The sequence below is a fragment of the Gambusia affinis genome, linkage group LG14 (assembly GCF_019740435.1).
Source record: "Gambusia affinis linkage group LG14, SWU_Gaff_1.0, whole genome shotgun sequence".
Taxonomy (NCBI): domain Eukaryota; kingdom Metazoa; phylum Chordata; class Actinopteri; order Cyprinodontiformes; family Poeciliidae; genus Gambusia; species Gambusia affinis.
Window position 1 is genome coordinate 25,492,679 of NC_057881.1, and position 18,656 is coordinate 25,511,334.

Here is an 18,656-nt window from a genome sequence, read left to right on the forward strand (position 1 = left end):
TCCTAACAGGCTCTTTGGTCCCGTCAAGTTTCTAGCAGGTCACATAAGTAATCACTAATAAAGAAGAAAACTGATATTTGATCAGAATGGAAATAGCTTTGCGGTCCGTTTAATTTCAATCAACTTTAAGGTGTCAAAGATCCTGTTAGGATGGACGATTTTTGCACTGCAGCCTCTAAAGTGGGGGAAGAAGGAGCACGAGTGATTGTTTTCACCACAGTTTTCTCCACAGTCATTCTCTCTTTCTCAGCCTCTTCATCACACTCTCATACACCCGCATTAGTGGAAAGCAAACACGCAGGAAGACCCGACATCCAGCAGGAGATGAGGAGGATAAGGAGGATGAGGAGGATGCGCTCGGATGACGACAGATTGTGCGTAACATCGTCATCGGCGAGCAACAAAAAGCCCACGCAGGACTGACATTTGCTGTTTATTTGTTCTCATCTTTCTGTCTGTGACGATCAAAGCGTATTGCTTCCCATCTTATAGCAGTCCCTTCTTTTGAGGGATTCTCTCAAAAGAAGCCAAATGATTCAAAAATGCCAGTCCGTGAAAGGAAAAGATAAAGTGTAAGGGGAAACAGAGCAGAGGGAGGGCCTTTGGGGGGCAGAAAACCAGGAAGTAGAGATGGTGTGATGGTTAGCTAAGGCGGATGGAATGGTGTCGAAATAAAAGGGAAAGGCAACAAAGAGAAAGGGATAACTCAAAATAAGAAGCTGATGGTCTCACGTTCAAAGTCAAGGAAAACTATTGGCCCATGCTCAAGTTCGGCGCAAGCCAGCACTTTCAGGAGGTTTCCCATGAGCCCCCTGGAACAGAGAGAGGGGAGAAGTCTGTGGGTGATGAGGGGATGGCCGTGTCAGGGTGGGGGCCGGGGGGGTTGTGCGCACACGGGTGTATGGATATGTGTGTGTGTGAGCCGCATATGTGTGTCGCGTGCAGGAGGCGGTGTGGTGGAGGTGGGCGACCGGATGAGAGAGCGGTTTGTTGGAATGGCATGGTGGGAGTAAGGCCTGGGTGATGCATGGCAACGCTGACAACAGAGCATCTTCAGTCCCGCTCTCATGTTGCTCACCAACGCGGCATAGAAACCTGCATGGGAACAATAACTACATGGCTAAATCCCTGGAGCACACAAGTTTGTGGTGACAAATACAGAAAAACGACTGACGACATCAAACACACGTCAAATCCTCCTAAAAATAAAGCTTGTATACTTTTCTACGATAGGCAGAGGCTGGTTTTAAGGTATATCATTGTCTTCAAAAGTCCACTTCTCTGCTTCCCCACCTCTCACCTGAAGCTGCAAGCTGTCAGTCAGGTGTGTATGAAGATAAAAGGAAGAAAATTCCCTTTAACTTTATGAAACAAGGAGAGTTAATCATGTCGGTAGCTTCAGTTACCCTCTAAAGTAGTTAGCTAACATGGCCTTGTCAAGCTCCTGACATTAGGTGCAACAAGCAAAAAACTACTTTAGGTGTTTAGAAAAATTTTATTGGTCATTATTTGCTTTTATTTTGTCTTTTCACCACTCTGTACTTCTGTTTAAGGTGTAGCCCTAAACAGACGTAGCCTGCTAGCTCCTTGATGAGCTAGCTAACTCACTACTTAAAAAAGGCCAAATTCAGATTTTTTTTCCTTGAGGTTCAAAAATCTACACAATCTTTACAAACTAAATAACCATACAGACACAGTCTACTGAATGGCAACAGCTAACATAGACGCCTGTGAATTCGTATTCAGTCCAGAGGACGTGCTGGCAGCCTAGCAACAAGCAGTTGGTAAGTTTTTAATACTTTTTACACATTCTTGTATTTGCCTCAAAATGTGAATAGCTAAAACTGATGAGGGCTGAAACAATTAGTCGTATTAATCGTGATTATTGAAACAATCGACAACTAATTTAGTAACCAAATAATCGTGTGCACTAAACTTAAGCAATGCAATTTTATTGTAACTTAAGCAATACAGTTGTTCTGTTCTTACCTAGAAAAGTAACTGAATTGTTTATTTGCCTATTTTAAGTATTTTGAATATTGTAAGTGTTTAAATGACTATATCCATAGTGTGCCCATTTATTTTTGGATTACTTGACTAATTGTCAGAAGATTTGATGGGATAAATGATCACTAAATTAATTGCTAACTCCAGCCTGAAAAATTATACAAATAAAATGTAGCTTCCTGGTCCTGGCTTTAGGGAACGCATGAGATTTCGAAAAAAGCATTTTGTGTATTTTAAGCAAAGCTGATTATAATACTCTATTTTTGTGAATGCTATATTACCATGAAATCAAGGTGTTTCTGTTCAGGGCATTAGAATGGCATGCCAGCCAAGGCCTTGTCTGCTGCAGGTGATTCTGTTATGATTCCCAGAAATGCCGATGTCTAATAATGGTATCTACACAATTACCTGAGTGAGAGTGGGACTGAAGAGCATCTGATAATGAGAAACAACACCCTCAACAACACTCCATCACACCATCAACGACTCAGCAGCTCACACCCGAACATTTCCCTCCCTCCTCCCCCTGTCGGTACCCGGCCACCGACCTCCCACGGCGCCACCTTCCGCTCCACACTCACAATTCAAGCACACAGACACGTGCACACACACCCTGGCGCTCACTTACTTTCAAAGTCCAGGAAAAAATGCGGACAGTTCTCTAAATCCTTGCCAAGGACCTTAATGAGGTTCCCCATGGCCAGCGACCTGGACGGGAGGAAACAACAAAATGCATACAGGACCTGGCAGCGCGCAAGAAAACACACCAGCACACAGCAGAGACATGGAGAACACCTCAGGTTCGTCTAACCCGTCCGCATTTCTGCCTCGTTCCTCGTCTTTTCCGTCCTTCTGCCGAGGCAGCATCTCCGGAGCGGAAGCAGACGTTCCAGCCATCAGCGACACTGATCACAGTTTATGTCCAATATGCTGTATCCACTTACAGCGTGGTCTAAATCCAGCGCCGAATCATTTAGCTCACTTACTGAGAGTCACTAGAGCTGGGCAGTGGTTTTAATCCGTTTACATTACTATGGTAACCCAATAAAAACCCGCTGTATACAGACTGCTCCCATCTAATGGTTTTTATAGGCAGTGGTCTATAGATGCTTTGCAGAGATTTTTATTTATTTATTTTTTTACCTTTGAACCAGCATGGTAGATGCCAGAGCTCAAAAAGAAAACACACAGAGAATGAGAACTACAGAGCTTTGCAAAAGTATCCATGTGCAGTTTGCAACATTATATTCATAAGGAGGAATTTCATTGGGATTTCAAGAGTAGAGAGACAAAATGTAGTCTTTAATTGTGAAGTAATAAACAAAACGTGATTGTGATAAATCATTTTAAAGTTTTTCCAAAGATTCTGAATTATATTTAAAGGTGCAGTATTACTTATTTTCTGGATGCATAGTATGACTTTATAGCACAGATAAGTAACTATATTACCTTAAGTTGTTATAAAATACTGTGTATATCAAAAATAAATTAAAATAAATTTTACTTTGCATTTAAGGCCTTGAAATTGGGCCTCTGTCTCTTTAAGAAGCTCTTCCTCTTTCTGACACAGAGGAACACTGGACTGAGAAATAGTTTCCAAGATGAGCTCATCAGAAGTGCAGGTCAATCATATGTTTGCTAATTGCTGATGGCTAGTCTGAAGGAGCTGAGTTGGGAAGGTGTGGAAGTTGGAGATTATTTAGCTTCATCTGTCTTCTCATCAAGTCTAACCAACTTGTTTAATCGTATTAAACAATAGCAGAGATGTGGACTGCATGACTAACAGTTGTCCTGTAATCTCGCTTTCAAACCTCACACACCTTCATCCTGGTCCTTGTGATGCTGCTAGCTCCTCTGAGCACTGAGCCAAATTCATTCTGCCACATTAAACTACTACAGGCAGATCTTATTCACTGATTACATGGCATCTGAGTCTGGATATCGGAAGAAAACAGCACCGCACTCTTCACAATTTACTTAGTTGTGGTCTATGTCATAAAAGCCCAGTGAAATACATCGAGGTTTGTCATTGTAACATGTCTAAATGTGAAAAAGTTCAAAGTCATGCACAGTTTTGCAAGGCACTGAATGTAAGGTATCACACTGCTGAGATTCAAAGTTTTCCCGATCGTCTTTAGGGCAGGTAGAGGAACAGGAGCATTCACTACCAGAAAGTTTAAACCACAAAGCTCTATGATGTAAAAACTGTTTCTTATTGTACGATGGGAGGACTTTGGTGACAGAAGCCACGGTTTTACTTCCCCTGCTGACTTTATGTGCTATGTTAGCACTCGGGAGGGGTCTATCGGTCCATGGAGGAAGATTTACAACCAGCATTAGCATGTTTACGAGATGCCACCGTCCCTCGTGTAGAAAAAGAACAAGGCCCAGTCTTTTCATTACCACTCAACGAGAGCGAGGGTCGCAATGCAGCACCGAGACACAGCCGGACGGTATTGATGTTCTCCGATGATACCCATGCCTCCTCAAATATCCTTCTACATCTACATCAGCAAAGAAGTACCTCTGCATGCTGAGTCATTGCTCTAACACACACGTTTAGCCCACACCTTATCTAACTTTGCCTTATAACCTTGGAGAATACATGAACAGGAGACTTACTGGGGGGGCCGTGATGTTAAAAGTCGAGAGGATTCGACCCACATCCTCGACCACAAGTGACTAAACCCAGGTGACGTAATGTTTCCCTTTGTCAGAGGTATCCACACACATATCAGCACATACATGAGAAGCTTAGACAGGAGCAGCAGGAGGTCCATCCCCAGAGCAGCGCTCGGCGCATGGTTGCCAGGATACGGTTGGCCTGGCAATGCCGTCTGCTCGCCGCAGCCGAGGACGGAGGGAAAAACGGTGTGAAGCTTGCACAAACGGTCGCTGCTGTACCACCTGCGATGCGTGTCTTTAAAATGAAACTGCTCCTCGCTCGTGCCAATCACGAGGGCACGGCATGTCGAGCTTCAGACAGAGGAAATTAGAAAAGCATCTCACAGACTCTCTGTCGTCTTACCCTCTTTTCCTCTTAGTGATCCTCCTCTTCCTCGGTTTCTTCACCCCCAAACTCTCTCGTCCTGTCTTACTTTCTCGTTGTGCCTTCTGAAAGCGTCGCCGCGAGTGAATCCCCCAGTTATTCCAGCCCAGAGTCCCCCAGCGGCTCCGGTTTGCCACTCGCCGCCTCTCTGGAAATGGATGTAAACTCGTACTCGTGTCTCTCTTCCTCCCTCTGTTTGAGTGTGAAGTCCACTTCGCACTTCTCTTTTCGACGTCTATTTAAAGCCCTGTGGTTTTCTCTATTAGCTTCGACCCGGATGCTGCTCAGTTCTTTCTTTCTTCGTTCGCACCTTGTTCAGAGGGCAATGCAGACCCGAGGCTCTGTTAACTTCTGCCTCTTTCTGACGCGTCTCAGTCGCTGCTCACGTTTCTGTTGCACTGAAAAGCTCATTTTCTCTTTTAGTTTCTGACACCAGAATGGGTTCCTCAAAAAAATATTCCCTACAGCTCTCCTTTCTGCTTCACTTCTCCATTTCACCACTGAGTAGCACTCTTCCGACTTTTTGGCCTCCTTTTGTCACAGGACATCTCCGTCAAGGGGCCACTCGCTCTCGCTGGTGGCCCTTGGGTGCAAAGACGTCTAAGAGGGAGGCGGGAAGCAATAGGGGCCACGCATTGCATAATAGTCATTAGATCACTGACTGTTGGAGCATTGAAGCACGACATTCTTGGAGTCAGGCAGTGCGATCGCTGGCTTCTGGTCGCAGTAGTTTCTCATACATGCAAACAAACACAACCTCTAGATAGCCACAGTGAAAGTGGAGCAAAGAATACCTCTTACGCAACCGGGGAGCAAAGGGGAGGAACCAAGCCGAGGGGCCTCCTTGAGTCTCAATGAAGACACATCTCTGCAAGCACATGGGCATGAAAAGCAAACCTGGTTTAGCCAAGCAGCTGAGCTAAGTCTTCCTGGCTCCTTTCAGCTCCCACTGAAAGAATCCTCCTGTTACAGCTCAGCAGCTGAGCAAAGAAAGACACAGCACTCGCTCTCTTTGCCAAGTCCAACTTCTATTAACTCACCAATTCAAGCTTCCTCTATACCCTCTGAGAGTCTTTCTGGAAACCGCAAACTGCCCTAGAGTGACGGGACGCTCACTGCCCTGAGGGTCAAACCTGCTCAGCAGCTGCGCAGAGTGAGCCAGCTCTCGAAAAAAATAATGTGTTTTTGCTCACTGTCTTTTGTTTCCCTACCTTCTTTGTTTGTGTTTATCCCACTGGAACACCTCACTGCATCAACCAGGGCTTCTCAGCTCCTCGCGCTGGTTACAGCATCAGCACCCAACACCTGGAAAAGACGGACAGAAAGGAAAGAGGATCGTCATCAAACTCTACACACCACAGCAAAATGGCTGGCGCTTGACCAGGCAGTAAGTGAAGAAAAATCGTTCTTTTCGGCTTTGTGGCTGAAAATCATCAATACAGTAGGCTTTGGGGATGGTGATCAGCTAATATGCACAAATACTGTTTGATTCGTGTGACGTTATTGCGTCCTCTACTGCGCATGCGGGACACTTCTTAGTTTGTTTGCAGTTCACACGGAGGATCACATTCAGGTCGCATACATTTGGAAATGTGAACCACCACGCAAAAATGTAACTTTTGCAAAAAAATTGGGATTGAGCCTTAAGGCCTGCAACGTGAGGCTAAAACCTCCAGTCTTCTGGTGTCACGGGCTTACACAAGGAGCCTTCTTAAAGGAGCAATGTTGAAGCTATACAGCTCATAAATGTAAGTCAGAAACATAAACTTGCTAACTTAGTCTCAAAACTACCTGTAAAAACAAAACCTGGATAGCTGAATGCACATGTCGCATTTTCATCAAATTGGTCTCATTATTGTGCCTCTTACGCAGCCTGGGCCACGTCTGACCCGCTGACTGGTGTAACTATTAACACCGCTGCTGCCGCCCTTGCATCATCGAATCTCATCAGGAGAGAGTGCAGACTGGAGGAAGGTGGCATATTTGCAGAGTGGTTGCTAGGGAAACAGCCTCTCGTTCTCATGGCAACACACACTCAGGCATGGCTTGGCGTTGTCAGTGCGGCTCGTCGGTTGGATAACGGTTCACCATTTCCTGTGTTTCCGGATTCGTCCATGAAACATTTTGCTCTTGTGGAACTTCCACATCCAGTGATTTACTTCGGGAGCTTGACCAAAACCGACCCAGGTCAAAGGGTCAATGACTGCTGATCGCCCCCGTGCATAGGTCAAATTCACACCTGTGGACATAACGGAGGGGAACATCATCTGTTAAGTGAGATTTAGCTGCTCTTTTGTGTTCAGCTTTGTTAGTAGGAGGTATTTGAAGAAATATACAAAATCTCATTACCTTACAATATGATAAACCTATCAGAGCTGTTGCCTTTTGTATTAAAGTATATCTAAATGTGTGCAAGTTTCCAATTTTATCCTAAGCCCAGGGCTCTTATTGCGCTGATGGATTACTATTTTTAGTTCTGCTAATTAGCTTAGCGCTTCCGTTTGCTGTTTGAGCTCCAAACCTTCTGTTTGCTTTCTCAGCACTTTTTTAATTTAACCACGAGCTGTGCTTAATATCTTTGCTCTCCCCTGTACATTTTCATACTCCAACAGCAGAAGAGTTGCAACTAACTATCTGGAGCATGAGGGTCAAACTCAAGGCCCGGGGGCCAAATCCGGCCCGACATAGCTCTTTAGGTGGCCCTCTAGAATAACAGCCGTGTGCTCAAATATTATTTTAACAAATCAAAGCAGTTTTGTACCTGTACACTGTCAAATTACATCAGTCAGTTTCTTTTGTTCTGAATCAACAGATCCCCACATTTTCTCTTGAGCTTTCTGCAAAATAAGTCAAAAATGTTGGGTTTAAGTGATGTTAACTCCCACCTGCAGGTGGCAGTATGTCTCACTTCTACAACACTGCTGCTTCAGCCCTACTTCATGTCAAGTTATCGTCTGAGAACAATGTGGCGAGGAACAAAAAGTCACATTTACGGACACATGTGCAAATATCTCAAAATTCCCGGCAAGCTTTTCTGAATTAGCCCAACAAAAACTATTGTTCTGATTGCAAAAACCGTGAAATCTCAAAGGGACTGATCAGTGTTACAAGATGTTCAACATTATTTCAATTTAAGCAATTCAGGCAAAGTCAGGGATTTGATCAAATCGACAAACACAGCTAGCCAACTTTCAGTTTGAAATGACATTTATGAGCCCAATCTAGGTGAGCAGCTTCCTCAGACAAATTAGCTTGACTTGAAAGTAGAAGCCATATTGGCGACTTGGGAAAACAAGTGCAGTGTTTAGTTTTGTCTTATTTCAAGTCTACGAAGAAATTTGACCTAGAAACCAAACTAGACCAAAGATACTTGGTAATATTTGGCATTTTTGCAGTGCATCACGTTCAGTACACCATGCTGTTTGTCTGAACAGCATATCAAAAATGAAAACCATCTGTGTGGTGTAGCCACAGTACATAAGGTTATTGTGTATTTCTGAAGTAGGCTAAACCTAATCAGTCTGAACCCCAGAAGACTTTGATATTGACACTGCACTTATGACCATGATTCAGTGTCCCGTTAATCAAATATTAGCCTGCTGTGCCTTCTCCAGAGAGCAGACACAATCAGAAGGGTCTGGAGAGCTTTAACCGTCCAGCAGCAGCGTATCAAAAAGGAGGAGTAAATTTCCAACGAAAATCTCAGAAATGTTGAGAATAATCTCAAGGCTTTTTCTAGAAAAAAAAAATAAAAAATTGAAATGTCCGAGTTTCAAAAAGCAAAAAGATTGCTACAAAAAAACTCAGAAGTGCTAAGATGAATCTGTAGAAAAATCTCTGAAATTTCAGTTTCAAATGTTGAAAAATTGGAGAAATCTGAAAATTTCAGTTTTTTGGTGGAAATTTACTCCTTCTTTTTCTCTCTTGTCGTAGATTTCTCACAAACTGCTCGCATAGAAAGACCTGCTGGTACAACTTGCTGAAAAAGATGCTTCTTTGATAAGATAAAAAAAAAAGTCAGCAGGAAATGTTTTTTTAATCCGATCTGTCTGACTTTTTCGCTCTCTCCACCCATAAAGGCAGTTCTTTGATGCATTCTGCTTGATCCACCTTTCTTCTCACACACCTGTTTGACTTGTTCTTTTGATCCTCTGCCTTTGTCAGCATTATCTAAAGATAGCGATGAGAGCAAGAGGCTGTGGTTGTGCCTTCGAAGAGCGAGGAATCAGACGGCCTTTTCTGCCTCACGTAAACCATGCAAGTCTAATTTTTAGATCACATCAGGAAGATCGGGTTATTTAAGGACAGAAAGGAGAGAGAAAATGCAAAATAAACCCAGCATATGTGACAAAGAGGAATAAAGTGGGAGCTAACTCTGTCAAATGCAGCTGAGACATCACTGCTAATGGATTCCTGCAGCCAACTGGCCTCAGGCCACAGATACACTTGATGCACTGAAAGGAAACTAAAATAAAAATTCTCAGGAAATGTTTGTTGGTGATGGCTGCCACTTATCCTGTAGCACTGCGTGCCACCAAAATGCCTTTCCAATCTGATTTAGACCCAACGATACATGCTTTTGTCTTTGAAGCCTAAATGGAATATGGAACCCACAATTACAAGATTTGAGCTGCAGGAATTTAACTTTTGGACAGTTGTTCTGATGCGTAGCTGTCGCAGTAAAGTATTTTCACATCGGGGAGCTGATTGGTATCTCAGAAGTTCAAGTGATACCTGAACTAGAGGCGATTCTTCTCGTTTTCATTGCATCCTTTTTCTTTTGTTCTCCATTGCTAATCTTAAGGCGTTTATTACTGCAGTATTTCTACGTTTTTATTCTGAAAATCCCAATTTGTAACTCAGGTGGTTTTAGGCCCATTAGGAATTCGAAGCCCCCTCTTGCTTCAACACTGAAGGTGATACAAGATGAGTCATTTAAAGGGTCAACTGAATCAGTTTATTTCATGCCAGGTTTAGCTCCCCATTGCCTTGTGGATTTGATCTCTTCAATAATCTGCTCTATTAAATATGGAGGCTTTTATTTTGAAGAGTATTCATAAAAACCTCAACCTGGCATTCCAAATTGCTAATCTTAAGGAAAAGCAAATTAAAAATGACCTTTGTTGCACTTTCTTTAGCAAGAAAAAAACATCATTTTTATTATAAACTCATTTATGAAACATGAGGCGTTAAATTTGCAGGCATGTCCATAATTATTACGAAAATCCTGTGAGATATTTAAAAGCTACTCAAAGTAAGTCAACAAATAAAAGAGTGAGCGCCTCATTTTAAAAATTGAGATTTATTAGAACAACTTTTTCTCAAATCTGGTTTAGTTCTGTTGGTAATCTAGAACTTGTTTTTGCATTAATCGGATCTATAAACTTTTATTTTGAAGCAAGCCTAAACTTTATTCTGAAAATCCAAAGCAGTAACTCTGCATTTACTGCTATGACCATCACCAACATGATTTTATTTATTCTGAAGAGTATTGATACTCTTTATTTTGAAAGGCAACAATAAATGCAACTGTTTCTCATTAAGGAAGAGAGAATATCGGAAATGGAAACTAAGAAGCGAAGCGTGTGACGCTCCTGCACAGCCCCTCCCCCTTTATTCTCCCTTCCTCTGTGCCACACACACACACACACACACACACACACATATATTTGCGCGTCTATCTTTGCGGGGACTTTCCATTGACTTCCATTCATTTCTATAGTCTAAACCTAACCCTTACCTTTACCCTAACCCCACCCATTACATACCTAATCCTAACCAAAACTCAATTCACACCTTAATCCTAAATCTGACCCCTGACCCAAAAACAGCGTTTCCCTTTGTGGGGACCAGGCTTCAGTCCCCACAAGGAGCAGTGGGTCCACACAACGTAGTATGTGTCAGGAAAATGGTCCCCACAAGGTATTAGAAACAAACCCACACACACACACACACATACACATGCCCGGTGCAGAGCTGCGCACGCATGGTGCGCCTCCTAAGACGGCGATTACAAATGAGCATTGTGAGCCTGTGCTGTGAAGCTGACAAAGAAAACCGGAGAGGATGCCTTGAGAGACGGAGAGGGATGTTATGGCATGTTAAATGCAAAAACATTTTTGATCTGTAGTCATTTTTCAATTAAACTACACAAAAGTTTAATATATGGTAACCCTGCGAGCGCAGATGGATATTTGTAATCGACAAATTACTAATCCACATATTTGTATTTTTTGCTGATCTTTTTCCTTTCAGTCACAGACAATTTTTGAGAAAATTAAGTTTACTTTCTAATCTTTTTTATTTTTTCCACACCAAGAGACTGTGTTTTATACTTAACGTAGCCATGAATATTAATATGAATACCACGAAAGGCTTTGCCGCTTTTACAACCATAGAAAAGCAGAAGCATTTCAGACTTAACGGTATCCGGATCTACTGGAGCTCCTGCATTTATTTGAGAACTGGGACGTTTCATTAGCGCCTGTCGAAGCGAGAACACACACCTGGCTCTTTCAGGGCTCTGATGATGCGGCCGTGCTGTATGCAGTCATTAAACGGCGTTTCCCAGAAGCCCCGCTATCTGTAAACAAAGACAGACGAGACGCACGTCTCCGCAGGCGAGCTGCTCTTTGTCCTTGGCGGGATGCTCACACGTCGTTTTCCTGCGGGTCAGGGGACGCCCGCATGCCTGAGGGCCGTTATAGTCCGGGTTGCGTTCAATGGGGGGTTGGAAAACAAAAGGATGCTTGAGTTGAATTGAAGGGACAAATTGTGTCTGATTTAACTCAAATTTAGGACAGTTGGAAGCTCACATTAATGACGGTTTGCATATATGAGCATTAAGTTGGAATGAGCTATTTTATTTTTTTTATGATCAAGACAGTTTTATGGTTTCGCTATATTTATACGAACTTTTACGTAAAACGTGTTTAGTATTCATAAAAATATCCACATAATATACAAATATTGATTAGTACTGTTACAGAAATGTTGTATGTTCTGATTTATTTGTATTTCATAAACAGACTTCGGCAAAATATATGTAAAGTAGTTAATTCTAATTTTTTGGCCATTTTCCTCTTTATTGAGTAGATATCAGCTGGTTAATAAGTTGCGTTATGTTACTGTGGAGTCAGACACTTCAGGGTTACTAATGGTAAAACCTTTAGTGTTTAGACACTAAACGTCAAATCTCTGACCGTTGCTTTATGTAGAAGAGATGGGTGACACTCCTTTAGCTTCCAGGATTGTCTTTATTTTTCATGACCTGACCGGTCCTTAGTTGCCAAGTACTTTTCCCCGTAAGCATCGGAAATGTGTCAGCTTTCTTTCAGCCAGCTGACTGATTGTGTGCAGGTAAATGTGCACAATGTGTGCAGGGGAAAACTTCAGTCATTTTGGCACCTCCTCTGGATCTTAAAGCACAGGAACAGCGCTGAACTTTTTTGTTTTGTACCAAAGTTTCATAAAGTTACAATTTTAAAACAGCAAAACCAACTTAGTTGAGTTTTATTCCTATGTTTTTCAGTCAAAAATACAACAAGAACTCCCACTAAAGTCGGATGTCTGACTACGAAAGTTGGACGTCAGTGAATAGCTTCAAAATCCAATATGTCTGCCCAAATAAAACATTGTGATGTCATTCCCAGGTTTGACGTCGAATAAAAGGAGTAATAACTTCACTAAAAATCCACAGTGCAATGCCAGTGATTATCTTTTGGCTTTGGAGCCAAATATGTCCACCTTAAAAGTCATCAGGAATGAAGAACGGAACGAGGAAGTAAAATTGTACCAGGCACGTCATTGGCTGCTCCAACAAGGGCAAAAAAGCAAAACCGCCATCATGAATGAAATGAAATTTAAAAAATAATGCAGGGAAAAGAAGAGCAGACCCAAGAAAGCACAGAACTGGGTCCTATTGTGTTTAAATCCACAGCCAGCGGCTCATGACCACAGAGGAGGAACGAATTGGCCCCTGAGCCCCTGTGCAACCTTCAGTCTATATTGAGCTCAGTGCGCTGAAGCCCGCTGGAGCGACTGGGCCCGTCCTTGACGGACGCGATGCTCTTTCACAGAGTGCTGCAGCGCATCTCACATGGCAGACGATGCAGCGCTACAGTCTTCCCCGCTCCGCTGGGAGGAGAAGAATAGCAGCAGCAGCACCTTCAAACGCCGGAAATTGGCTTCAGCGCAAGGTAGGGGCTGTGGGGGGTGGGATTGATGGAGCAGGAAGAGAGCGGACTAAAAATGGATGCGGTCAATCCCCGGTGTGAAAGCGTGAGATCTTGGCCGTTTTTCAGGTTTATTCCTGTCTAATGGGATATTTTCTGTCCCTGTTGTGTGTGAGGTTTGTTTTTTGTTTTGGTTGTTTTGATGAAAAATAGCAATGGGAGCTAACTAGATGAGAACCTATTGATTTTGGTGGGGGGACAAACATTAAAAAACTGTGTTCGTATTGTCTCACAAGCCTGATCAAACATGAAATAAAACCGGGGCTGCCAGCGTCCCGGTGTGTCCGTGGCATGCTGGGATCTGGCATAAACACATGAGCAAACACACAAACACTCCCTGTTGTTTTAACTTCATAGAGTTGAACCATTAAGAAAATGGGTTTCAAAGCCACTTTCACACACACACTGACACTTACAGAGGTACTGATTTTAAAAAAGCTGTAAGGAGAACTGATACTGCAGTACTATGCTGTCATACTCTTTGTTCTACCACTAATGAGCTTCCATAAGGTGACTGAAAACTTGTGCACGACTTGCAATGATGAAAAGACTAAATCAGTTCACCTATGACATCAGATTTAATGATTCCAGGTAAAAGTCCATTTGACCAAGCAAACATAGAACATGGATGCAGGGTTTTGGTTTTAAACTGCCGTAATCTACTGTATAACGACAAAAAATCTGGAAATCAGACAGGCTGTGTTGTTCTAAAATATGATTCTGCAAACCTCCATTGGATGAGGAATAACGAGTATTTCTGCTTTGAAGCAATCTTGAGATATTGCAGCTGTTGCTTACTGAACTATTAACCCAATTTGCTGCACTAAAAAAATTAAATGACAGCAGATTTTTGCCTTGGTCAAGCAAAAAAGAAGAAATCTAATCTGATCTCAAATTTTACATCAATAGCCTCTAGACCCCAAATTTAAGGGACTTAAGCCTCTTCTTCACTGGAATGTCATCAACTGGTTCTTCCCTAGTCTCCATTTGGAGACAAATCTGTCTCCAAATGGTTCTTCTCTGCTTTCTGAATCCACATCAGGAGTGGTACTAGCCAGACCTAGCCAAGTATTGGGCGCAAGAGGCTTCTTGATTGGCAGCAGAGTGCCTTTGTTGACTGGCGCCTGGATTTACGTCAACAACGAGATCTCAACGACCATTTTCAAATGACAATACCGTAGCAGTTTTGATGTGGCGAGCTGCAAATCGGTAACTCCATGGTCAAATCTTGAAGTCCGAACCTTTTCATCAATTGTGGTGGAAGAATGCACACAGGGTCAACTAGACAGGGCAACCCACAATGAATAGAGATATACCAGCAAATTTCAGAGAAACTGTGCGCCCAAGGGTACGCACACAAAATGACATCATCAGAGCATCGATAGTCATGTCCATAGTCATGTCCTCATATTGAGGAATACATTGCCAGTAGAGGAACACCCAACTTGGCTAGAAAGGAACTGGATGGTTAACCGTCTGGAGTGAGACGTGACAATGGAGATGGGGCTTGAGTCTCTCATTTTGTGATGAGTTAAAAACCCACTTGTACTACATGAAGTAGTTATTTGACAACAGTATTTGTTCTAAATACAAATAGTATTTAGAACATGTTTGAGAAACATTTACTAGTGAGCACAGAGCAGAAGCATTTTCAGTAGTTGGCTACCAGGTTTGTTTTTAGCTCAGGAGAGATTCTGGCCCACCGGTCGTTACAGAAATCCTTTGGGATTCTTTGCTGCATCTCTGCAACATAAAGTGTCAGTTCCCTTCACAGATTTTCAGAAGCTCAGATGTCTTCTTCTTTAACCTTTTTGTTGTCTTGGTGACATGTTTTGGGTGATTCTTCGTGTTCTGGTGGAGGAAATAAAGCTCCTGTTCTTCTCCAGAGTTTGCGGTACATTAGCTCCTCCTGAACCTTTATCAAACAAGCCAGCACAAAGCATGACAGTTCCACCTCTATGCTTGACTGTGTAGAAAGAGTACTTCCAGTCATATTCATCAGCCTTTCCCTTCTTCCAAATCAAATGGGTCAAGCTGATGTCAATGACTCCAGTCTCATCTGATCAAATAAATCTTCCTCAAGAATGTAAGGAAGGTCCACAATTTCAATTCAGCAGAGCATGCTGCACTAAAAGCTAGTGTTTTTGGCGACTGTAGTCAGCACTGCTTTCAAATCTGATCCCTCATATTTCTGTTGACCATCCACACAAAGACTACATCCTGCATGGATCTTCAGACTGAGGGCCATAAACACACTCAGCATGTAGCTGATGTTCTTGTAGACCTCTCCAGCCTTTGACAGAGGTACAATGCGGTTCTTTGGTCACTCTTGGGTCGTACACGTTAGTGGTTAGGTTGGGAAAGAACATGAATCTATGGACAGGTGTATTTGGTAGCTGACAGATTTATGTGTCAAATGACTGCTTATCCAGTCTTGTGAGTCAGATTTTCTACTGCAGTGTAGAGGAGCAAGTACGTCTTTTGCTTGTAGACATGCAAATCAGTTTACAACGTTTATATAACAAATTCCTTCTGGATATTTATTTGATATTCTGTCTCTTCACATTAAAATGATGCTGCCATGTAAATCCAAATACTTGCTTTCCACGCTGTAGACATTGAGAGATAATTTTCCCTCTCACTCACTGAAATCTAGCAGCAGAACAACAAATGGTCCTCTCTCCTCCCACTCTCCTCATTTCAGCCTCTCACTTGGTCCCATTGGCTCCAGCTTCCCCAGACTTGGTGGCATTGATTTCAAATATGTCCAGAGGGTGAACATTCGGACTATCTGTTGACGTTAGCGGACAGCGATTGATCTCATCGACAAATTGCAGGCCCCGACGCTCTTGGAAGATCTGAGTAAACTGATTACTCTCAGAAATTTGCCCACTTCTGCCTTAATTCAATACTAAAGAGAAAGTTTTGTTGTTTAAGTTAAGTTTGGTTACAGGCTGGAATGGCTCCACTTTAGTCTGTTTCATTTAGAGGTGAACGCAATCATTGAAGATTTATCAGATCTTGAAACCTTCAGTTCTCAGAATCAGATCGGTTGCTTCAAAGATCTTTCTTAAATTTCTTCATTCCTTTATAACGTTTTCTCTTCAAACCAGTGAAAGTATGCCAATGTTTTGGTCCGTTAAATGACTCTAGTTGTAAAGTATTGAAACATGTGAAGTGGAGTTCTTCATTTTAAAGGCATTAATCTTTACCCTTCCCTTCAACAACAAAAACGCTCCTTCTATACGATGGGTTTTACCAAACACTCATCGAAACATTTGTCATTGTTAGCGTTACCATTTCTGTATCGTAAACTCAAATGAGTTAAATTTCCTGTTAACAATTAACTGATAATAAATTTTCATATTGAATATTCTTAAGTTCATGGTTCATAAGCTTCATATAGATCAGTACATAAAGTAAGTAAATTAAACCACTGTTTAAGGCCTCCCGGCCAGCAGGAGGCTCCCAAGACCACTTGACCTTTGATACAGAGTATAAGATAGCTTGTTCTGTTTGTATTGGGAAGTCAAACTTTACCTACTGTAGTTGCAAGATAGAAATATAACAAGATCGCCTCCTGCAGTTGGAAGTCTGGCTTTAAAAAGTCAACTTCTGGAACCAATATGGCTTCCACACATAAAGTTTCGAGAAAGTATTTATTTTCTCTTCTGACTGTGGTATCTAGGAAAAGCAGTGGTGCACACACTAGGCTACTCTATAACTGCCATGTTCCTTTGGTGTACACATTCAGAAAAATCCTATTATGGACCTGTGAGAGCCGCCATAGCAACTGAAGCCTCTCTCTGGTTTTTCAACTTGCAAATATAGCTTTAATGTTAAATTGGTTGTTATAGTTTACAAAAATCGAACAACGCTCCTGTGGTTTTAATGAATATGGGTTTAAATTTAATCTTAAGTTATTTCAGAAGTCAAATTTTAATTCAGGCCAACAGCTGGAGCTGGATGAAAACATCAGCCGCGTGAACGTAAATGGAAAATGTCTGTGCAAAGAATTGTGACGGGAGCTGAAAGTGTCACTGCAGCATCCCGACCTTCTTCCAGGATGTGCCAGGATGTGCTTTACGTTGCCTACAGGAACAGGACTCTGGACTCTGGATGTTGTCAGAGGCTCCTCACAACCTTTCCATGAACTTTATGAACTGTTCCCATCTGACAAACAGTGCTGCAACATTAAAAGCACAAACAACAGACTCCTACAAAGACTCCTGGCTCAAGCTGTTGAAATGACAAACAGCTAAGATTTACGATTTTATTGTGAAGCGATGTGTGTCTATGTTGTGTTTCGACGCATTATGGAATCTACTTTGACTCTATCACAGAGAAATAATATGTCCTTCCGACATGTACTATTATCTTTAAAATAAAATGAGAACAAACCGATTGAACTCGGTGTTAGGAAGCGGCTCTGTGTTTTTTGTTTTTTTTGTTTTCTGTTTTATTTGTCTCGTGTAGAACAGAACCAACAGCTCTACATGACTTTTTTTCACTGCAAGAATCTTTAAAAGGCTTAATTGTTTAATTTACACGCATGTATGAAATGCTGTATGTATTTAATAGATGACAGGACAGTGAGATTGATATTTCAAGTTCACTTAAACGAGTAAATCCCTCTAAATAATGCCTTGCTGCTGGCTTCCTCTGGAGAGACAATTTGTCATTAACAGATTTCTCACCAAGCATCAATTATTATTAAACTGAGATTAGCGTGTTTGTTTTCTTCCTTATTCAGCCTCTGAGCTACATGAATTAACCTGCTTCTGTCAGATTAACTCTCAAGTCGTTTCCATCTGAATCGATCTCTTCACTATTACCCTTCGTCCTGAAACCAAATAAAGATATTTGTAAAGACGTGCGTGTTGTCTATAAAAGTTTGCGCGTCAGTCAATGTTTCTTTCCAACCCCGTTACTTTAGCTGCGAGTATTAAACATTTTACTGTCCTTTTTTTTGAGGCAAATAAAGCCTCCAGCTTTCTATTTGCGGTTCTCGCTGCGCTCCAGCCTGTGGCCCCTTTAACGGGATCATCGCAGCTCCGAGGACGTAATCCCTAAATCCTGACAACACTGGATTAAAAAACACACACTCACGCGCACACGATTACCAGGTGCAGACGGATCACATTTCGGGTTCCGGTATTATTTCAGGCTCTGTAACTGATCTAGTTCGTGCGGAAAAGCCCCGAATGACAGATGTTTCCAACTGACTTATGGAGAGGGCGCCGTATTTCACTGAAGGAGTAGCACAAAGCATGGTGTGCATCAAAAAAAGGGGAGGGGGGGAAATCTCCTGCTCTGCACTTTCCTTTATGGAAAGTGTTTATTCCATAGTATTATTGTAATTTAAC

At 42.2% G+C, this 18,656-nt stretch overlaps 1 protein-coding gene across 5 annotated transcripts in view; it reads right to left on the reverse strand.

Annotated features, from left to right (window-relative positions):
- fam49al (family with sequence similarity 49 member A, like) overlaps nt 1–18,656 on the reverse strand; it is a 37,821-nt gene that overhangs the window by 15,517 nt on the left and 3,648 nt on the right. The window contains exons 2-3 of one of the 5 annotated variants that reach the window (XM_044139079.1): nt 6,268–6,361; nt 733–812 (exon numbers count right to left, since the gene is read on the reverse strand). In XM_044139079.1, the coding sequence (XP_043995014.1) occupies nt 733–805 (73 nt within the window). In that variant the 5' untranslated portion in view covers nt 806–812; nt 6,268–6,361. Of the gene's footprint in view, nt 1–732; nt 813–2,635; nt 2,716–5,035; nt 5,613–6,267; nt 6,362–18,656 lie in introns of those variants that run through there. The other 4 variants (XM_044139082.1, XM_044139081.1, XM_044139083.1 and 1 more) reach the window with 4 other exon arrangements.